The following is a 24252-nucleotide window of genomic DNA, read 5'->3' as shown; positions in this document are numbered from 1 at the left end:
CCCAATTGTTCATTCTTGGGTATACTGTCCACGACTAGAGTGATTAAAGTCAGTGATTGACCAAAATTGACCGGCATTGACTTATTGAAAGGAATTGTTTTCTACCAGGATAATGCCCCAAGATGCACTAGAAATCATTAGAGCTTGTCCAGGATGTGTTGCCCCGCCCAACGTATTTGCCTGGCATTGCTCCTTCAGATTTCCACTTATTCCAGGCTCTGGAAAACACTATTAATGGGAAAAACTTGACCCCACTCAAAGACAGCAGAAAATACATCATATCAATCAATCAAAAACCTGACAAGTTCTGGGAGGACGAGTAGTCGAACAAAATGGTTAAATTGATACACATGTCTCTTTTAAATTTTCAGTGAATTAAAAAAAAAATAATAATAAAAAAACTACAGGCTTATTTTACAACCCGATATTTTGAACCAAAAATTTTTATTTCTAACTGAATTGCTTACCATTTTTATCAGTTCTGCCAAATATTATGTGTAAGGTTAAAGTCTTATTTTTTTATGTTAAAATAGTATTACATATACTTAGTATTACAAAACCAATGTTTTCTTGTTTGCACAAAAATTATTGTAAAATTCAAGGGTGGGCTCATCAGAAGGTTAACTATAACTTATATTTGAAAAGATTTATATATACATAAAAATAGGCAAAATCCTCAGAAGTAAGAGTCAACAGATCTCACTCTCAACTTCACAGAGCCCCTTGAAAAAAATATTAAAATGACATTAATCGGTTTGAGAAGGTAAGACTGGTGTAAAAAGATAAATTTTAAACACAATTTAATGTGGAATTAATGAAATTTATCTAGATCATGTTGTAAAAAGAGGCACAACTATTTGAAGATTCCTTCAAATCTTGATTTGATTTATCAATTTAAAAAAATTGATAAAATAAATCTTAATTTAAATCAATATCAAAATGTATAAGCTTTATTAAATTAGAAACCTTGGATCACTTAACATCCCATCCCCGTCCCTCATAATATGCAGTTACTAAGAGCAGGGGAAAAATAATTCGGCCATAATTTATGATCATAAAATTAATTAATTTTTTTAAAAGTGTCTTTTCTATTTTCTTAAATAAATCAAACCTTAAAAATAATACTTACTCTCTCTCCAAACTTCTTCGTCTGAGTTCTTCGAGGCTGACGCCATTGCTTTGTTCCCATGCCAATTTTTCCGCTTCGAGAGCTTTCCTTTTATCTTCTAACTCTTTGATTTGAACCTCGAGTGTTTTTCTCATCTGTTCGTGTCGTCTTTGGAGCTGAAAAAGTACTCAGCTATTAGGGGGAAAAAGCGAGCAACTGTAAAATTTGTTCCTTCTTAAAATTTCACTTCAACTTCGATTAATGCCTGGCAAGACAGAACACATATGTTGTGGCAGGAAGCAATATCTGACTGAGCCAGAAAATCATCCCTTCCAGCATGATTTTATCGTGACAGGCTGGTTGTCAAAATCAATAAAGAGGGGAAAGAGTGATTGGTTTTTTTTCCATCAGCATGTAAAAAACAAAATTTTTGCCCAAAAATCGTGAGTAATTCAAAACGGTTGAGAAATCGGGCAAAGTGGAAGGTGACCAATTGGAAGTTTATTAAAACTTCATATCGATTGCAATAAAATGCTCCACAGCTCAATTTTAATTTAATTTTTTAATTTTCAATTGAAAAAGTGCAAAAATCAACATGTTCCCGAATTTTAGAATTTACTGATGAATAACTGAAGCTAGGAAAACGATTTAAAAAGCCATCTTGTTAAACGTTTTATGCATTTCCAAAGTTGGCCATTTTTTCGTGCAAAAACCAGATGGTGGGTTTTTCTTGTTTAATTTGCAAATACCTAAGTTCTTTTCCTTTGAATTTTGCAATGTTGTTTTGCTGGATTGCTCACACAATCACGTTTTATGTGATGCCATCATATTGCAGACCTCAGATCGCTTTCTTTCTCGCCAGGCCATTACACAATAGACCGATAAAACTTGGAACTTAACTTACATCTGCCTCGGAATCCAATAGTTTTTGTTTCTTCTCTTTGACTTTCATTTCAAAAACTTGTTCCATTTCTGTCTCCATCTTTTTCATCTTTATATCATGTTCTCGTTTCTCTTCTTCCATCTGGGCCAGAGGGTTCCTAAAATCACAAATTTTAAATTGTATAAATTTGTGAAAATAATCAAAATAACATATTATACATGTTACTATACTACTTATAATTAAAAAAAAAAAAAAACTAAATTGCTTGTGTAAAAAAAGTGTATACTGCGAGTGAATTGGAGACATTGAAAGTATCGAGCCAAAATATTAATTTAAAAAGTGAATTAGACAATCCAGAATGGTAATTGTCATGTGTAGATTTAATAAGTTTCCAATGGTTATAATTAAATGAAAAAATAGCACTACTATCTACGATCAAATTCTTATTAACGGTTGAACCAGTACAGAAAAAAAGCATGAAGTATTTCTGTATGCAAGCTTCAAAAAATAAAAGTGCCACACAAATAACTATAAAATAAATAAGTGATATTAATGAAGTCGCCTACAATTAAAAAACAAAACAAAACAAAAATCTACACATGCATGTCCCTCTCACAGTATATTTTGTCAGTTTTGAAAATGTTAATAAATAATTACTTTATTGACATCATTTAGCATAATTTCAGAAGAAAACTGGTATTACAAAACAACTGAATCTACACGAACAGCCAGACAGTACTAAAGGCCACCGCATCATCGGTAGTAAAGTCCAGAGCTGTTTGGGGCCTAGTCATAAGGGGAAAACAAAATATTTGTACAAGGGCATATAAAGCAGAGGGACAATGAAGATAATGGAGTGGCCATGGAAAGTTCCAAGACATCAGCACTGAATCTGTTTGCAGCGTACCAAATTGCCAAAAATAGATGCACTAGATTAAGATTAGGATTAGAAAATGAGGCCTCATTACGACCAGTATTGGTCTATTTATTGTCTATTGTGCAATGTCCATTATTATCTAGAGTTCATTAAGCTTAAGGCTTTTCACCAAATCCCAAACATTTTTTAAAGGACTCCTGTGTATCCTTAAGGCCTGGGCTTTTCCTTTCCCAGGAGTAAGAATCTCAGCCTAAGCCTCTGCCCCAACAAGTTCCACTTTTCTTCATGACAACAGCACATGCCAACTATTATTCTAGTCTTAGAATGGAGATCCATTGTCTGATGGATACTTTTTTTGGCAGTTTGGCATGCCACAAAAGGTTTCTGGGGTTCTTTTCTTGGCCAATTTGTCAGCATCTTAGTTGCCCCTCTGCCCTGTGTGCCCTTATACAAGAACATGTGTAATTTTGTTATTGTCCTCAATGTCTGATCCTCTGATAGGGCCTTGATGCCATTCCAAACTGCTGTGGACTTTACCAATGAGTCTTCAGTGTCTAGTACGCAGTCCTGCCATCATACCTGTCCGAACAAGGTTTAGTAGTTCTGTCGCTGGTTTCTACAATGGATGAATTTTCTTGATGCTTCTGTCCTGGTCTACATTCCCTCCAGGTTAGGTTCTTCGAAGGACAGAAGAATTTGAAAAAATTCAAAGGACCATCACACCAACTAATGGCAAACTATTAAACCTAGTTAGAACTAGAATGATGTTGACTGGACATTGGCTGAATCTGGAGGAAATATGTAAACTCAGAACTGAGATTTTTTGCGAGTAACAAGAAACAGCTCTTGGGAGAAGAAAGCTAACGCTTGAAGGATTCACAACCAAAAGCTGGATTTGGTAAAACGATTTAGATAATGATGGATTCTGAATAGACTAATATTGGTTATAATATTGGCAACTGCCACCAAAGGCTCCTTTTAACCTTGAGGTTAATATAGTTTTAATGTATGCGAAAATGGAAAAAACAAAGATAAATAGAAAATACATAAAATGTCTAAAAGTCTAAGGAAATTAATAAAATTTCTATGACTAATATTTCTACTTGTTTATAACAAATATGTTCTGTTGTTTAAATTATGTTCAAGACAGCAAAATCGTAAAGTGTCAATGCATTGAATGTAAAGCCAAGCGAATTTCCAATAGTTTTAACGTGTTTTTAACATTTATACCATTGAACTAGGTCGCTCATAATTATTAAGCCAAAACAAGTTAGCCATAAATTAAATTACATTTATCATAATCCATAATCAAGCTTGCTGGAGTTAATATTTTTATATAAAATATAACTTGTAATTGCTATGCTTTCCTGGCAATGTAGGCTAAAATAACACAATGGTTAGGTAAAACTCTGCCTGTACCTCTCACTTGTGATTGGATATACTTAAAAAATTAGAAATATAAAAAATCAATTGAAACAAGTAAATCTCATTACTTGTACTATAAGAATATATCCGATTGCAGTGTTAATTTAGAGATAATGTGTTACGGACCAGCATAAAATGGAAAATTCTGCATTTTATTTTTCATTCACGCATCTTTCAAAGAAGACTCTCTTTTTTCTCCTGTTCTTAACTTGCTAACTTCTTGTTCAAGTTGTCAAATTACACATAACAAGAATAAGACATGTTTATAGATATATAATTCAAAAATATTTCTTGTGTTTTCATATAGGAATAAAATAATAATGCATATATTTGGAAGTTAATTCTAAACCCTAGAATGTTTTATTATTTATATTACTTATTTGTTTAAATTTATTTAAATAACACTGTTTTAACATTATAAAATAAACATATTAATTTTTAAATCAAACATTTTTAAGCATTTTAATGCTACTTGAAAGGGAAAACTACAAAAAAATCCACTACTAACATTCTTAAGAAATATACTGTGAGAGTCACGAGACACACAGAGACTTACAGGCAGGCATACTTACCATACAGTCATGAATGTGTTGTTGATCATTGTTTGGGAAACACTATGAAGGAAAACATGAGAAAAGCATGAGAAACCAGCAAGCTTACACTTTTAAAGTCGTTAAGACAAATTTTGAAAATTTAAAAACAAAAATTTTATTCGGAAGCTTACCAGTTATATAAGAGAATCACTTCATACATTTGAAAAACAAACACAATGGTATAAACGAAGAATTAAAAAAAAAAATCAGTATATTCTGCAAAAATAAAATTGTAAAAACTCCCTACAGCACATAATTTTGAAAAAAATCACAAGGGGAGGCTATAGTCATACAGATTTCAATATATATATATATATTTTTTTTTAGTGATACTAGGTCAAAAAGTGCAAAAATTGTATTCTTAAAGTTGCAATTACTCATAGATCATTCAATCAATTTTAATTAAATTTTAAGTGAAGTTAGTACATGTTAAAATATTAGACACATGTTTGAGTGTTATGCCCAAGGAGCCAACAAAAAAATATTTATCATCTTGACCCACTCTATTCCACAGACGGACACAACCAAAAACACAGTTTCATAAAAAGTAGTCTTTAAAAAAAAGTATCGGTGCTGTCCACAGTGAAGATAAAAAATAAATTTTAATAACATCCTATTCCTAATTATTATCCAATAGTAACCTATATAGAACGCTATAGAATAGTATAACAATTACAATTTACTATAATATATAATTTAATATTTTATAATATTAAATAAAAAATTATAATTTAATTTTTATTTAATATAATATAAAACAATATCAAGATAATATAATATAGTTTTTAAGAAAAAGATATTTTAGATGTAAAAATTACAACAAAATTAACTTTAGCCTTTCAGAGAGCCAGAATAACTACAATAATTAACATTTTATTACTGGCTTCCTAAGGCTCATTTCGTCAAACTAAATTTTAGCCAAATTGATTGAGAGAGCTGAGAGCAGTGGCATTTTTGGAAATGTGTTTGGAAATTTTTAACTATTTTTATCCTTAAAATTTTTTTCTTAGTTCCTGGGGCTAATTGGATGGAACCCTTGGACAAAAATTTTTTGACCTAGTATCAGTAAAAAAAAAGTTCCAATGAAATCTGTGACCTTACAACTGTAAACTCCCTTTGTCAATCATGTAATCTACATACAATTTTTAGAAATGATGAAGGTGGGGTGAGTATGGGTATGAATCATTCCAAAAGATAGTTCTTACTCACAGATTTGTTATTTACAATGATCCGGATTTCGAACATTAAACGCTCATCATCAGGTTGAAGGAGTTACAAACTCTCGACATAAATTGTAAGAGTGTCCCGATCCAGCGCCAACATGATATTTAGGTGTGTTGAAATTCATGTTTTTCACGCATTCATTGAGCGGCATTATTTTTACGGGAATGTTGCAATGGTGGTGGATTGGCAGGTTCACTCTTGCAATTCGTGTCGAGAGATGTGTTTGTAATTCCTTTAACCTAATGATGAACGTTTAATGCTCAAAATCAAAAAAATTGAAAACAACCAACAGTAAGAACTACCCTGTGGAAAGACACAATTTTTACAGCCAAATATAGCAAACTTTTTAATAAACATGTACTAAACAAACCTCAAAAACAAATTTTAAAGAAAAATAAAGCTGAAGCAAAGAAAAAAATCTAAAAGAAAAAAATCATTCTTCCAATTGTAGGCGTGAATGTCCTGTGCTGTATTGAGTTCTGAATAAATAATCTTGGTAATTGATTTTAAAAAAAGTGCAGAAAATAAATCAATATGGCAACGTTGTGAGTTGTCTAGCTGACAAGAAATTTTGAACAAATATGACAATAATTACAAATGCTGTGATGAACTCATTAATAAATAGCTAAAAAGGGAAACAGTCTAAATAAATAAAAAATTTAAATTTTTACTAAATATAAACTTTCTATACTATACTACTTACAAATTTAAAATTACAAGTAATAAAGGAAGAATATTTAAGAAAGAATGATCAATCTGATTAACACTGAATCATTTTAATATATAAAAACAATGGGAACTAACAAAAATTATTCTTGTTCACCACAGCATTATTTTTTAAAACACCTAACCTACTATGGCAGGGGTATTACCAACATGAAAAATTATTTCTGGTTGATAGAACCAGATTCAAACCTATCATATTTGAATTTCCTTTTATGTAAATTTAATAATAATAAAAAAATAAATTAAAGGAAAGAAGAATGAGAAAGATTTAAACTTACTTATTAGACGCACGTTGCTTAGGATCTTGACCTAAGCCGGCCAATTTCCTGCATCGGTAGTTTTCGTAATGGACATTATTTGTAACGTCTTTGAGATCTTGTAAATGAGTTCTTATTAACATGTCTCTCAATGCAATGAAATCACAGTGTTCCAGATTTTCAACTAAAAAAAAAAAATTAATTCCTAGAAAAGGTATTTTATAATCGATAATTTTCTCACCTTCTGCAACACCCCAAGGATATTTTCGTCCTCGGATCTTCTTCCCATCGACTTCGACTACAGTATTACTCCCAACAATTGCCATAGGAACTCTATCTTTTAGTTTTTTACCGTTTAACTTTCCTCCTTCGGTGTCTTCTTCGGTATCAGGGAATTCATATATTTTAATTTTGTGTTGAGCCAATTCATTTAGAATCTGTTGGTTATATTAATGATTACAGGATATGTTTTTGATTATTTGTTGATGTTGTTACCTGTTTCTTAAAATGAGCACATTCTTCAGGAGTCATGGTATCGGCTTTTGCGATCACTGGAATAATATTTACTTTGTCTTGTAATCTTTGCATAAATTCTACATCTAAAGGTTTCAGACCATGCCCGGATGGGGCAATGAAATATAAGCAACAATGAACCCGAGTATCCAAGGCCTGTGTTTTTCTGTTTACTCTCGACTCTGCATTTAGAAATTCTTCATACCTGGGTACAATGTAATAACAATTAAACCAACAGTAAATAAAGCAGAATTGTAGCTGCTGGCAACTAGATAAACATTTATCAATTGAATTAACATTTTGCATTTAAAATACATTAAAAAATAATAAAGTATGTAAAAAATAATAGTAAATGTAACCATCGGTCAGAGCTGCTGGCATTAACTATGTGCATTTAAATAAAAACTCCAAAAAATAGATAATTCCTGACAAACTATGGCAGGTTAAGAAAAGGTTTCTATTCCACAGAGAACTGGTCGGAACCAAGAACCGCTGGCATGGCTAATGGAGTCAACTTGCTTAACCATTCAGCCACAGTAGTCTCCCTAAAGTAAATCCAGTCATACAAGAGGTCTTAACTGCCAACTACCATTGGGTGTTGTGGGAGAGGGGCTAGAAACACTTTACATTATTTGTTTCATGTTTTTCTCATTTAAAAAGCCATGGGCTATGCTGGGATTCTAACCCAGGGCCACGCCACTATCATCTGGAATATCCACGATTGCTGCCATCAGTGGTGATCAGTCCCAGGGCCAACTACTTCCATCTACACACTCACCAACGATGAGGCAGAGATAATATTTTAGAATCAGGACAGACTAAAGGACATGGAACATCCATATAAACTCCAAACTACAATAAGCACATACTTGCCAGTAGGTTTTGTTACTACTTAAATAGAAAGAGGCAGAAAGGATAAAAGCAGAAAATAGGACGCCCTTGAACAACTCTCTCCTACAATCTTGCGCTCTATGGAAGTAAGGTACACTGCCACCAAAAGAAAGATCAAAAGGATTCAAATCCTTCAAAATAAAATATTCCAAATTGTGGCACAAGCAGGATGGTATTAATTTATTTATAAAGAGGACTATGGCCAGACAAACTCAAGTGCCAATATGATTGAAGTTCTTTGTAAGTTGATCAAATGAGGAAAAAAGTTAAGCAAAATAATTTATAACTTTATAATATTGTAATACTACTTAATGTTAAACTGATTTAAAAAAAATTGTTTTACCTTGATTGAATATAATCGATTATCGGTTGCCAACAATTGGAATTATCGACGGCATCGCCGAAGCCAGGAGTATCTACAATTGTCAGTGTAAGATTGACAGTATTTTCTTTAAGAAGTGTACGACTCGTTTCTACTTGAACGGTTTTCTTGATTCTCTGAGACGGTCCGGGATAATCCGCACTGTAGATATCAGCAAGAAACATAGAGTTGATGAGAGTGGATTTCCCAAGGCCAGATTCCCCTGAAACAGTTGGACTTTAAATACACAAAATAATTATCCCGATTTAATATCATGACCTTATATCTCCTACGAAAAAAATGGGAAAAAAGGGACTTCAATTTGGTTTAATCTTCTTAAATGTCAGCTAGATACTAACCCCATAACATTTATTAAATGTCAATATGAAATGTGAGTCTAAGGTATCTGTCAAAAATGTTAACTCTAAACAAAGAGGAATGAAAAAGTTTAACTTACCGACGACCATCAGAGTGAAATCGAAACCCTTCTTTACAGCTTTTCTGTACACTTGGTTGGGCAAATTTGCAAACCCGACATATCCATCCAATTCCTTCGTTTTCTTCTCCGGAAGTGTCCTGTCCCTGTCAACCTTACTGCTAAACCTGTCGACTGGATCAGGAGGATCACCTACGAAAAATGAAAAATCAAAAGAAAATTATATACAACGTTTATATTAAATGAAATTACCCCTATCGTTTTGGCGTTTGGTGAAATTTTCTTTTGATAACGTCGGAGGAGGGGTAGGCGTAGCAGTCGCCTCTGGAACTCCAGATGCAGGGAGTTCATTCTTGAAAAACAATTCACGTTTTGATGGTAGCTAAAAATTATTAAAATTTAAACAAAATTGATTTTTTTTCTGAATTTTGTAAATAATATTAAAACGGATTATTAACGTTCCTTATTGGCTCTAAACAATCAACCAACTGAAAACCAATTTTTCTTTCAATTATTTTCAAAAAACATTATAATTTCGAGGAAAAGGAACTTTTATAAAGCATATAAATTTGTAATTACTTTAGCTGTAATTACACTCAATCAATAGTTTGGTAATTGTGTTGCGATAATAAAATGTTAAGCATTTGTTTGGGTGTTTTCAATATCCTGGCAGAACGGCGAAAATGGCAAAATGCCAAATCTGATAGTTGAAACCAGCAAAAACAAGAACAACAACAACAACACATACAAACAGACAGACTAATTTTCAACAGTTTTTGTTTATTTATTTATTTTTTAAAGGCCTTTAAAGGCGTGTAGACACCATTGACACCTCCTCTGCTAAGCTGACAGGAGAAGATCGTCCAGCCCAAAACTGACCAGCGTCACCACAACCCAGCCCTGCCACACCACCAACATTACAGTTTTCAATGGCATAATTAATGTAATTAGATAATGATAGATATATGCAAAATTGTATATGCCTAGTAGCTTGTCAACAATAGCTAATTAGGAGACTTCAACAAAGTTTATTCCAACTTTAAATAAAAACATATTTAAAAAATGTACAAGCCAATGTTAATTTTAACTGGTAACACATGTAATTGACCTGAAGAGAGTTAAGGATAGTGTCACATCCTTAACAGATGCACGCCACATGTTTAGACAAGGGGGGAAAACATCCTTAGGTCCTTTGTGTTGTATTGTAACTGGAGGATTTCGTTTGTGTCCCAATATATGTGTTTTAAAGGAATTTTACCAGCCTTTTTGTTATAATTGCAATTTATTTCTCTGATAGTCACAATTTTAAACTAGAAAAATTCAATGTAAAATTAAAACAGAGCTTAAGAACGTCTAAAAATATGGTCAACTATTTTGTACCAAATATGGACGCAAATTTTAAATATATAATAGTCCTGCATAGATCATTTTTGGGTGTAGAGGCCAAAACCTTTTAGTAAAAAGTAGAAAACACTTTTTGGCGATTGTTTCCGTACTAATTTATTTGGGCCTCTATACCAAACAAATAACTTAGGATTATACAAATAAGGCTAGATAATAGTACACAAAGAGAGAGGAAAAGTGTGACAGCTTGGAATTTATTTCTGTTTCAGGAAAACTATAATTTCCATAGCTATTTCTGAGAAATAGGACTGGTAAATACGGGTTTTTTCTTTAAATATATTCTTTTATATCCATTTATATTTCGTTGTTTTTTAAAAAAATTACTGAAATTTTAATTTTTACATTCTTCTTTCTTCTTAATTTAAAGTTCTTAATTTCAAAAATAGAGAAATTGAGTGGAAAATCTGCTTATTTTTTGTTCCTTGGGTTTAAATTTATTTTGATAATTTATTTCCGGTTTCTCGAACTTCTTGGGTCTTGTAAGTAAGGACCCTTCGTGCTCTAATTGGATCATTGCTTCCAATTGGATTGAAAGCGAGTGTATCTCGCCCGATTCTGATGTGAACAGAGTTCAAAAGAAAAACTCTTCCACTCGGGTTTATGTAATGGAATAAAAGAAAATTCGCCGAGTCTAGCGAACTCGTACGAAATTGAAATTAAAAATCGAAGAGTAATCCGGTTTTCCATTCACCGTCGTAGATCGGGTTTAAGCTTGTACACAAAGAAGGACGAAGTGTTTGCCAGAGCGTAAATTGTGTACGAGTATATGCGAAAATGAAAAGTAACAGGTCTGAGAGCAATTAGTAGAGGGACAAATAGATTGATAATGAATGTGTAAATGAGAGCCAAAGAAAACTAAATAAACGAGACAATAGTATATAGGCAGAAAGTAAGAGAAATAGAAAACGAACGAGAGAGAGAGAGAGAGAGAGAGAGAGAGAGAGAGAGAGAGAGAGAAAGAGAGAGAGAGAGAGAGAAAGAGAGAGAGTGAAAGTAGATCAAGAGATCAAGAAATGAATAAGAGTGAGAGAAAACTAGATCAGTATATAGAGAAATGAATAAGAGTGTGAGAGAACTGGGTAAGAGATACAGAAATGAATAGGAGGAGGAGGGGGAGAGAGAGAAGTAGATCAAGAGATCGAGAAATGAATGAGACTGAAAGAGAGAAAACTAGATCAGGAGATAGAGAATGAATAAGAGTGAGTGAGAGTGAGAGAATGTAGATCAAGAGATCGAGAAATGAATGAGACTGAAAGAGAGAAAACTAGATCAGGAGATAGAGAATGAATAAGAGTGTGTGAGAGTGAGAGTGAGAGAGAGAGAATGTAGACCTAGAGATCGAGAAATGAATAAGACTAAGTGAGAGGAAACTAGATCAGTAGATAGAGAAATGAATGAGTGAGAGTGAGAGAGAGAAAACTAGATCAGGAGATAGAGAATGAATAAGAGTGAGTGATAGTGTGAGAGTGAGAGAGAGAGAGAGAGAGAAAGAGAGAGAGAGAGAATGTAGATCAAGAAATCGAGAAATGAATAAGACTAAGTGAGAGGAAACTAGATCAGTAGATAGAGAAATGAATGAGTGAGAGTGAGAGAGTGAGAGAGAGAGAGAGAGAGAGAGAGAGAGAGAGAGTAGATCAAGAGATCGAGAAATGAATAAGATTGAGAGAGAGAACTAGTTCAAGAAATTGAGAAATGACTAAGTTACTAATATTGAGAGAGGGGAAAATTCCCTTGTCCCTCTCTCTTTATTTCTATTTCTTTTTCTCTCATTGTCCCCTTGTAATTCGGTCACTCTTATTCTCATTTCTTATTTCTCCCGTCTCTCAATCTTATAAATTTCTTGACCTCTTCATCTTGTTCTAAAGTGAGAGGCAGACAAAGCAAACAACTATGTAGAGTGGGAATTCGAGAAATTGAGATAAAAACTGCATAAAATTAAAATTTAAATTATTGTAATTTAATCGATTCAGAAATGTAAGCAAGTGTAAAAGAAACTAAAATATAACAGATTTAAAACAAATTAAATACAGAACTTAAATTATCCAAGCAGTAAGTACTAGCCTCAATAGTATTATTGCTAATTAATAAGAACAAAAAAAACCATTTGCCTCATCACAGCCATAATTTATACCCCTGGGTTCCAGGATATGAAAAAGGACCATCTAATCTCGTCTAGGACATAGGACCCATTCAGACCGGCTTCTTTTGAGCCGTTAAGATAACGCCGACGAAGACGCTTTAATTTTTTTTTAACTAATCCGACCAGAAACCAAATTTTAACAATGAGCACACTTCTGAAACTTCAAGGAGGTGCGCAAATGGAAAAAAGTCAATTATATAAATAAATAATACGTATATAAATAAAATTTCAAATATGTTGCACTTCGGTTTAAAGTCTGGTTTGTGGTAATTTCTGGATGCAACGGAACCATCAAGGTTTTTAATTGGTGCTAGATTTTCATGATATAAGAAAATCAGTCGCACATTTGTCCCATTTTAGTGTGTACTATTTATAATTTTGTGATGTTCGCGGAAGAGGTGAAAAGCACCGAGCAGACCTCATGTTCAAGTTGGACAAAGTTTGCTTTAAAATCGTTTATGTCCTTTTTTAATAGTTGATACATAATCGTCTTAATTGTATCGAGGACTTTTATTCTTGCCATATCACATAGAAATCAATTAAATGTTATTTCAGTTATGATTCTTGTTAAAATGATTGCCATAAGAAGTGTTTATCTTTTCTTTAACTATTACTAAAAGTAACTTCTATTATTCTATACCAGCGATTCCAGACCGGATGTACAATTAATTGTATACTTAATCAAAAGAAACTACAGTAATTGTAAAATAAGTAATAAATTAATGGTTTATCTCTCTCACTGAGAGAAATCCTGATGCAATTTTACGTATTTGTTTACACTTTTGTTTGGTAGGATGTTAATTAAACAGCAGAGAGGGAGAGAGGAGAGAGGAGAGCGGAGAGAGGAGAGAGGAGAGCGGAGAGAGGAGAGAGGAGAGCGGAGAGAGGAGAGCNAACATGTCGTTGTATACCTGGGGGTTCGTTGGCCAGAAGCACACTCTCGAAACCAGGTCAAACACTGACCGAAAAAGAGAAATAAATCAAATATTTCTTTTCAACTAAAAGCAGAACGTTTCCCCCCAAAGAATAAAATTCTTTCACTCTTTTACTCGTCACTCTCCCTCACTTACTTGCATTCATCTCTCCCAATCACTCTCTTTTATTCATCTCTCTCCCTCTTTCTCGCTCACTTTCATTCATCTCTCTCTCTCTCTCTCTCTCTCTCTCTCTCTCTCTCTCTCTTTCATCCATTTGTCGCTCTTACACATTACTCTATCTCTTGATCCATTGCTCTCTCTCAATCTCACTCTCACTCTTATCCATTTGTCGCTCTTACACATTTCTATCTCTTGATCCATTGCTGATACAGCACACACACACACACACACACACACACACACACACACACACACACACACACACACACACAGAGAGAGAGAGAGAGAGAGAGAGAGAGAGAGAGAACAATAAATCAGAAGAAGGAGAGAACTGGCTAAAAGTCAGTGAGAGAGTGACAGAGAGATAAACAAAGAACAGATACTAAATATACGGATACGTTATATGATAAACATTACGTTTTATTTTTTCACACAGACTGAATATCTTTTACAACCCGAGATACAATGTGTAAAACTTTATTTTTTCCTTTATTCTATTTATTTGTAAAATAAATTGTAAAGATCAAAAGAGTCTGCATAAATTCTATGTATAATGTAAAATGTACAACTCACGTTAGGTGGAAAAAAACGTTTAATCTATCTATCTATCAATCAATCAATCTTTCTTTACCTCTCCTTTTCTCGCTTTAACACATTTCTCGATCTCTTGATCCATTACTCTTTCACTTTCACTCACACACTCTCTCTCTCTCTCTCTCTCTCTCTCTCATACATTTCTCGATCTCTTGATCTAATTCACGCTCTGTCACTTTTATCCAATTCTCAATTTCTTGATTTAGTTCTCTTGAAAAAGATACAGCAACAGAGAGAGATAAAGAGACAGAGAAGAAGAGAGAGGACAATAGATCAAAAGAGTGAGAGAACTGGCTAAAAGTCAGTGAGAAAGTGTCAGGGAGATAAACATAGATTACATACTAAATATACGAATATGTGTATGATAAAAATTGCGTTTTATTTTTCCACGCAGACTGGATCTCGTTTACAACGTGGGTTACAATGTGAGAAAGAGATCTTTGTTTTTTGCTATTTGTCAAGAAGGGCACAAATATGTAATTATAAGTCAGACTTTTTTCTATATTCATGTTTCATTTCTCACTGAGCAGAGGAAAAAGTAATTTGATGTATTTGTTTTCGTCTCGTGTTTACTAGGATGGTAATACGGCTGGTAAAATTTTTCTATCCAGCCATAATCCTAGTCTTATGACATACGACGCCCATGGCACTATTTCTCTCCTAAACTTAAATGATATATTTTACTATTAATTATTATTAGACACTACGCCATTTAATGGTAATAAATAATCGAACCTGGTGGCATACTCCTTTTTTTCAACTTGCAAGACCAGTACGATTAGCATATAGTTGATATGATCGATAACAAACTAAAACAAAGAACGGAACAGAGGAAATCACGTTGTTTATTAGCTGTAGCTGTCTTGTACAAATATATTTTTTTACATCATTTTATGCGAAATTCTTCGTCGAGAAAAGTGTGAAAAAACATCAAAAAAATTCCGATGATGACGGGGTTTTTCCCGCGACTATCACACTTTCAATGGTCATAGGAGTCACAGACAAAGTTGGCAAGTGTCGGCTGTAGCATTCAAAGTATTTTTTGTGTGTGTGTGTGTGACTGTGACTGTTTGTGGTCAAATTTTAAAATTTTTGAGAATGAGTGTTTTTTTCAAGACCGGGTGTTTAATAATTTGTTGTAGTTATGAGGAGCGATCAAGATATTTGAGAATGCTAGAATGAAATATACGCCTAGAATTTATTTAAAAAAAAGCTAACATGGAACAAATAAATGTCAAGTGCCTTTGCTGTACTTCTATGATCAAGTTCTATCATTCGTGGAAAATCTAAAAAAATGTATATATATTGTGAAATGTATCGATAGATAAAATAAATTACTGAGTCAAGATGTGCAGGTGATTCATATCGTCTGTTATTTGACAGGCGATAAGAAGGGGTGTAGTACTTGGGGAGAGTGGGCGGTGGATCCTTGGCCATGGCAATGCAGACTGGAGGCTTGTTGTGTTCCCGCTGGTTCACGACGAAAGGCCGTACAAGAATTAGAACAGATACTAGACGAACACGAAACACAGGACAGTACTGGTCCGACGGTCGCACAGTTTCATTGAACGATACTTCCGTCTCGACTTCCCCCACTAGACCGTATCGTTGCGGTACCCCTCCAAAGACTGCATTGGTATTCCTTCTGGCCCCTGCGTGGTTCCCTCCACAGTGGCTCGTTTGCGTTACGACAAAGTTCATTCGTAATACTCGCTTTGGTTCGTAATTCATTCTTTGGCATGCCGTGTAAAAAACACATAACGAGAAAGAACACTGCATAAAAATTACTTGCAAGGCCATCACTAGCAAACCGTGGTAATTTTTGAATTATCAGAAATTGATGGTGTACTTTCATATCTCCAAATAGTGGGTAAACGAATTCGGGTTACTCTGATGAGGTGCCCGACAGAGGATTGAAGGCAACGAAGAAGATGAGAGAATAGCAAATAACACCTTTTGTCCTCACACCCTTTGTTCAAAAAATCCGCACAACCCAAAGTATACCAAAAGCAGGACTGAATAAATAGAAAAACAAATGACACAATAAGGGATGAACTCACCAGGTGAGAAAGAGGGAGCACTAGGATCAAGATATCGAGAAATGGGTAAAAAGAGAGGGGAGAGAGAATTTTCAACAAATACAACAGAGAAGAGAGAGAAAACGACGAGTGAGTGATTGAGAGAGAGGAAGGGGGAGGGAGAGAAAAGAACTAGATCAATCGATCTAGAAATGCATGAGAATGAGAGAGAGAGAGAGAGAACTAGATCAATAGATCAAGAAAAGAATAAGAGAGAGAGAGAGAGAGAGAGAACTAAGTCCATAGATCAAGAAATGCATAAAGGGGAGAGAGAACTAGATCAAGAAATCGAGAAACATATAAAAGTAAGAGAAAACTTGATTTAGAGATCGAGAAATGTATCAGAGTAAGAGGGAGGGGGAGGGAGAGATAGAAAGATTGAGAGAAAAGAACTAGACCAATAGATCGAGAAATGCAAGAGAGAAATAGAGTGAGAGAAAAGAACTAGATAAATAGATCAAGAAATGTATAAAAGAGAGAGAGAGAGAGAGAGAGAGAGAGAGAGAGAGAAAACTAGATCCATAGATCGAGAAATGGATAAAAGTGAGAGAGAATTAGATCAATAGATCGTGGTATAAGAGCGAGTAAACGTTTCGGAAAAACGAATAAGTGATAAACAAACAAAAGAAAAATGAACAGATCAACGGACAGAGTAAAAATCTGACACGTCTTGAACTAAATTGTTTGATTATTAGTAATCAACGTTGAGATAAATGGCCAAGCCACTTCCAGGGTTTGGTGTGAAGTGATGTCACAGAAGATAAAACATTTCCTTCCATGTTGCCGTTTGTCACGACAATTTATTTGAATATAAATTTCTTGGCAAATTGTTCCCCCACTGGAAAGAATTCAGTTTATCAACATTTTATACGTGTCGTTGAGACATGTTGTTGTATACCTGGGGGTTCGTTGGCCAGAAGCACTCTCGAAACCAGGTCAAACACTGACCGAAAAAGAGAAATAAATCAAATATTTCTTTTGAAATAAAAGTGGAACGTTTCCCCCCAAAAATAAAATTATTTTCTCTAACATTCTTTTACTCTCTTACTCGCTCTCTCTCCCTCACTCACTTGTATTCATCTCTCTTTCTCTCTCCCACTTCCTCTCTTTTATTCATCTCTGTCTCTTTCTCTCTCTTACTCACTCACTTTTATTCAACTCTCTCTCCCTCTTTCTCACTCACTTTCATTCATCTCTCTCTCTCTCTCTCTCTCTCTCTCTCTCTCTCTCTTATTCACGTTTATTCATCTCTCTCTCTCTCACTCACGTTTATTCATCTCTCTCTCTCTCTCCCCCTCACTTACTCTTATCTATTTCTCGATCTCTCGATCTCTTGATCTTGTTATCTACTCTCTCTCTCTCTCTCTCTCCCTCTCTCATTCAATTTTATTCATATCTCTCTCTCTTTCTGTTTCTCTTGATGATCCTTAGAATATCATTACAGGGGGGGGGGCCGAGTTGATCCGGCTGATCTAATCCCACACCCTTCAGGTGTGCTCAAGATCTCTCGATCAATTCGGAAGGCCCTGAAAACCTTGAGTACTTACATTTGTTCTTAACACTTATTAAATAACTGAAAATTATAAATATGTATATTTAGTTTTGACTGTATCAATTTCTCTGTAATCGACAGTTTTCTGACTGCAAAAATTTCACTTTCTTACTCACTCGCTTTTATTCATCTCTCTCTCCCTCTTTCTCACTCACTTTCATTCATATCTCTCTCTCTCTCTCTCTCTCTCTCTCTCTCTCTCTCTCTCTCTCTCTTATTCACTGAGAGACACATTCACTTTCATTCACACTTTCTCACTCTTCTTTATAAGAGAATTTTTAATTTCATTTGCTCCTTTAGTTTGGTTTGTTTATGGGTCTGCATTCAATAAAATTGTTTCAAGATAATTTATTTTTATTTATTTAATTTAACCTTTTTAACAGACGAGTAGACTAATTTTTTTGTGTTAAACCCATTTTGGGAAAATAAAAATCGAAAACGACCCGAAGGGCCTTAGCACTCTCTCTTACTCACTTTTATTCATCTCTCTCTCTTCCCCCCTCACTCACTCTTATCTATTTCTGGAGCTTTTGATCTCTTTTTTCATTCACACTTATTCATTTCTCCATCTCTTGGTTTAGTGCTCTCTCAATGTCCTAATATTTTATGTCCCACTCACTCACACTCACTCTTATCCAATTCTCGATCTATATCTCTCTCACTCATTCTCACGCATCCTCTCACTCTCTCTCTCTCTCTCTCTTTCTCTCACTCTTATCCATTTCTCGATCTCTTGATCTTGTTCCCTCGAAAAAATACAGCACAGAAAGAGAAAAAGATACTGAGATTGAGAGATAAGGGGATCAAGAAATCGAGAAATACCGGTGAGAGAAGTGAGAGGAGATATGAGAATAAGAGAGAACTAGGTCAAGAGATTACTAAAAAGGTGTTATATATCATAATTCCAAAAAATTAAATTGGTATTTTTTTTTCATTTTATTATTTAATAATGTAATATCGATTCAATACATGACCAATCAGATATAGTTTTTCTTTTAAATATATCGTGCGGTTTTATTCACGCTGAGAATTATGAAAAAATGTGGCAATTTTATACGCTTTATACTTTAAAAACATTCCTTTCCCGAAAATTATAGTAATTTTTTAACTTTTACTTTTAGAGAGAAAGAGAGAAAAAAATAATTTGGCAGTGCATTACAATCTTATCAGTTACCACTTCATAGATTTCGTGATTCCCCTTGGACCATATCGTTTTTTCTACAATCTAAAATACTTACAGCTGCAGCAGAAGAACAGCAAAGAACCGAACATGGAACAGACAGAAAGAAAAATTAAAATATAAAATTTGTCTCTTATAAAAATCTGTACATTAGACAAATCAAATAAAAAAACAATTACACATGACAAACATGATGTACCACTATCTGGAACATTTCCTGTTTTAAAATCCAACCCAAATTATTTATCTTAACGTGAGATAAGTTGAAAAATTCTGTTTATCTTTAAAATGGGGCATCGGGCATATAATATATATATATTTTTTTAAACGCTGATATCCCAAAATGAGTCATAAAACGAAAACTGTGTTAAATCAAGTGTCCTTGCCCGATTAGAAGTTGAGGTTTAGTAGTTGATTTTTCACGGTAGTTTATTGTAAAATTTACTCGTCCAATAGTAGTTATTTGGTCACAATTTTTAACAGTTTTAGATTATCTCCATGCCTAGTATCAAGACTGTCAATTACTTTGAGTTTCTTAGATTCTTACAGCAGAGTAATAATTTTGACAAGAGATTCTGGTGGTGGCAAAAAACACTGCATAAGGACACAGAAACAAAATTGAAAAGTAGAGAAAAAGGACAGCTTTCGAGATAGTCAAAACATTCCTGAGATACAAAAAAAGAAAACCAGATCTAAGGAGAATCCACCACAAAATTCAAGATAAAATTTAAAGAAATAGGATGGCTGACAAAAAGAGAGGAAAACGTAAAATGAACACACCCTTCGAAGTGTCTTAACATCTTTGACAAAAATGGCTGCTCAGAAGGTTCAGAAGGTTTAGGATTAAAGGGAAACACACCCAAGCAAAACCCTTTGGACTGGTTCTCTACATTTTGGACAGTCAGGGCATTACTAAAGGCACTAAATGTTTATGCTTTTAGCTTCAAACTAGTCTGGGGTCTAAATTGCCTAATAGCATTAGAACACAACAGGGTGACCTTGAAATAGCACTGAAGGAAACGAACAGGCTGACAAACTATCCAAACAAGGATCCTATCACCCATGGTACCGGAACCATAACTAGGCACACTGAAGAGTGAGCTAAAGTCAGAGCTGGAAACAGCTTGAGAAAGAAAAACTCAAACACTGGACACACGTTACGAGGAGAACCATAATACTCTGTCAAAGGAGAGCCAAGGAACTCCTCTGTCTCAGATTGAGATCTGAGGAAGATTAACAACTGGCCTGGGTGAACTATCATCTAAAGAAGGTTTTACGTCAAGAGAAATCAGACATAGGCATATAACCTTTGTGGAATTGAGGCTCTAGGCAGTTTGTTAAAGCAATTTGGTTTTAGGAGAGCACAAGGGACCTTGAGGAGGTCAGGGACATGAAGGTATAGGATATGAAAAGCTGACCAACTAGCCAAAAAAAATGATTCGAGATAGAAAAAATAATGAACAGGAAGCATGCTTTAACCTTCCAAGTAGACATAGATCTCTGGAAGAAAGACAACCAGGCAATGGGGGCCTTAATATGAAAGAAGGAACAAAGATGAAACAGGGAGGTAGTGTACGGGTAAATGGAATTACCTCTTGGACTGGGAACTATCTTCCAGGCTGAGGCCCATGGTATTCAACTCTGCACATAGAAGTTGATAAAGAAGAAAATCTGGGAATCCCTGAATTGCCTAATGGTTTTAGGAGAACACCAAGTTTACCTTGAAACCTACACCTTGCAGGTCGGTTCCAGGAGATGAAGGTATTGAAGAAAACAAACAGGATGACCAACTAGCCAAAGAAGAACCTTGTCACCAATGGAACCAGAATCAAACTTCACATAACTCGAGTGGTGTGCTTAAAATCTGGAAAAATAGAATGGAAAGATAGAAAACCTCAAGAACTGGACACAAGCACTAGGAGGCAAGCTAATTGATTCATAAAACTCTGAAAAATGAAGGTAAGGGAAATTGAGGCTGGCAAGATTTGAACAAACTTACATATATGCCTATATAAAGAATGGGCCTCTTTTCAAGATAAATCAGACATCTGCACACATACTTTGTGAATGTGAGACACTAGAGTGTTTACAGTATAAAGCCACTTTGGTAAGACAAGGCACCAAGAAAAGTGTGTGAAGAGGCACTGAGGTACTGTTCTTAATAATAATAGTCCCTTCGATCCTCAAATCAGCCAAAGTTGTTGTTTTACTACCTTAAATCAATTTTAAACCTCTATTTGAAAAGATATTATTAAGAAAAGTGGAAAATCTAAATCTTGCTTGTACACACATTAATTTATTTATTTGTGTTCTTAAATTAACTGGAATAAAAATGGTTAATAACTAATTGGTACAAAGTTACCACTTTTACTACACTGCTTAGCCCATCTTTACATACCGTAATTTTCCATAAAATCTTGCCTGCTTAGAGAGAGGAAAACTTTCCTTTTAGAGAGATTTATTCCAAATTAATAGCTAAATTTATAATAATATGATTTATAATAAATTTATAAAACTCTCTTTAGTCTGATAGTTTTATATATATTTATATGTACATATATTATNGCAGGAAATAAACCATTCACTTTTTCCCAACCACAACAGAACGAAAACCCCATTATCTAACGAGCGGTTATATAAAATATTTTCAACTAATAAAATAAATATGAATGATATAAAAATAATAAACTTGTGCCAGTGAGGCTGGGTTGTCAAAGAAGCTTTCATGCATTAAGAGCTCTGTCGATAGATGTCCCTCGGAGGATCTGACTCGTAAAACAAGGGTGATTAAGGAGGTTGACACATGGACACTTTTGGGAAGCCTCCGTATATGTCTGGCATGTAGGGAAAGATGGGCGTAGAAAACATTGAAGAATTCATAATTAAATGTGCAACCAAGTTTTTCAATGCTTGCAAAAACAGTAAATACACCTTAGTATGAAGTAAAGGAGGAGATATCACACCAAGGAATTGTTCCCAACAGCATATGGGGCATAATTGTAATGTTATAATATTTTTATATTGTGGTTAATAAAACTGTGATATTTATTCAACTTTATCACCTGGTGGAAGGAATGAGGGAAAAGGAAGCCTAACTGATGAAAAGGTATGATTACCTTTATTAGGTGAATCTATGATGAGTACTTTACATTTTAAAAGTCTTTTGAAGATTTTGTACATCATAGGAAAAACTCTGATGAGTTAGTAGGAAGATATTTGGTTGGGAGGTTTGTAAGCTTTGGGAATGAGAATGCCTACAGAATACTTCCATAATAGAGGAAAATGAGTGTAAATGTGTACAGTGTCCAGAGGATTTCTTAGAAATTTGTAAATGTAGTACTTAATTTCAGGAGGAAAGGTTTGGGTAGATATGAGGAAGAAGTGGTACCAGTGTTGCATGAGGTGTATTATGATGGAATGAGGACTGAAGATGGATTCTAAGTCGGTTGCAAATAACAAATTCAGGAATGATTGCTTTATTCAATCAATGACTGAATGATTTTTTTGCTATGGGCTGGAGGAAGAGAAATTTCTATCCTAGAAAAACTTTTCAAAATAAATAATTACTTTACCAACATATGCTCTTTTATACACTGATTGACAGAATAATCACACCACCACTGGCCCTTAAATGACTTTGTATTCCTTGGAAAAGATTTCTGATAAAATCATGAGGGATTCTTTCCCATCCATCAAGAACTGCCGATTCCAACTCTTCTAGGGTATTAAGACCTGGGTATCACCATCATACTCATCGCTTAAGTTGGTCCCAAATGTGTTCAATTGGGTTCAAATCTGAACTTCGAGCTGGCCACACCAAGCACTCAATTCAGGAAGTCACCCACAATACGTGCTCTAAGGGGCCAGGCAATATCCTGTATTAGCAAGAATATCTCATCAATGTGGGCGGCAAATGGAACATGTTCTTCGATTATGTCTTCTAACTACCTTTGTGAAGTTAGAAATCTTCCTCGCACAACAACCAATTTGGTGCGAGCATCCAAGGAGATGCAATCCCAGAACATCAATGACCCACCAAGGAAAGCCACTTGAGAACCATACAGCATGGGGGTGTACCTTTCTCTGAAGCATCTCAGAATGAAATTACGATTTGAGGCCAAATCTCATCTCATCTGTAAAAAGAGCTAGTCCCCAATCTTCCAATGTCCAATTTGCATGTTCTTGTGCGAATTGAAGCTTGGCCATTTTCTTAACTGTAGTATCCATGAGCCGGGTGCCGGGCCCTGAGATTATTTTCATTGAGTCTTCTTACAGTCCTGGAGGAAATCGAAACATTTCAGACTTGTCTTATCAGATTTCTTTTCTCATTACCTAGTAATGCTATGGTTATGTAGAGCCTGATGACGAATAAATCTACCTTCTCTCTTGTCCATAGACCTAGGTCAACCCTGTCCTGGCCATTTAGTGTGAAGCCCTGGATTTCTGAAGCGCCGAAGAACCCTTCCTATTGTACAGTGACATACGCTGTCTCTTGGTGGCTGTATTCTTCCTCTAATAATGTTATGACCCTGACACTGATGCCATACTCCATACTCACTCAAATGCCTGACTTCAGCCATAGAAAAATGTTTAAGAATAAAAATAATATCAAACAAAATCAACAAAGGAAAAAGATTAACTGAAAGCGATCTTTAGGCGTAGCAGAATGGAAGGGCATAATGCTACATTTTGTGCAAATGGGATTAGTTAGTACTATATAAAGATCGCTGTCTGGTGTTTATTTTGACTACAACAGTTCCTAATTACCTGTAACTAATGACAAAAGATAATGGATTTAATTTCAAACTAAATAAAGTGTGTGTGTGCACAAAACTATCAGACTAAAAGATTTTTATATTATAATTTATTATAAATTTAGGGATTAAATGGTAATAAATCTCTCTATAAGGAAT

General features: G+C 34.5%; 1 protein-coding gene across 6 annotated transcripts in view; it reads right to left on the bottom strand.

The window, feature by feature from the left end:
- Positions 1-24252, bottom strand: part of LOC106667201 (septin-7-like) — a 38963-nt gene that overhangs the window by 12184 nt on the left and 2527 nt on the right. For 2 of the 6 annotated variants that reach the window (XM_014395002.2, XM_014395001.2), the window contains exons 1-9: positions 15868-16532; positions 9547-9676; positions 9316-9486; positions 8841-9081; positions 7589-7811; positions 7335-7530; positions 7115-7277; positions 2013-2148; positions 1130-1284 (exon numbers count right to left, since the gene is read on the bottom strand). In XM_014395002.2, coding sequence (XP_014250488.2) covers positions 1130-1284; positions 2013-2148; positions 7115-7277; positions 7335-7530; positions 7589-7811; positions 8841-9081; positions 9316-9486; positions 9547-9676; positions 15868-16329 — 1877 coding nt within the window. In that variant the 5' untranslated portion in view covers positions 16330-16532. Of the gene's footprint in view, positions 1-1129; positions 1285-2012; positions 2149-7114; positions 7278-7334; positions 7531-7588; positions 7812-8840; positions 9082-9315; positions 9487-9546; positions 9677-15867; positions 16534-20460; positions 20463-24252 lie in introns of those variants that run through there. The other 4 variants (XM_014395007.2, XM_014395006.2, XM_014395003.2 and 1 more) reach the window with 4 other exon arrangements.

Source organism: Cimex lectularius, unplaced genomic scaffold, assembly GCF_000648675.2.
Source record: "Cimex lectularius strain Harlan isolate CLEC.00 unplaced genomic scaffold, Clec_2.1 scaffold118, whole genome shotgun sequence".
Classification (NCBI taxonomy): domain Eukaryota; kingdom Metazoa; phylum Arthropoda; class Insecta; order Hemiptera; family Cimicidae; genus Cimex; species Cimex lectularius.
This window is presented reverse-complemented; position numbering and strand designations above follow the sequence as displayed.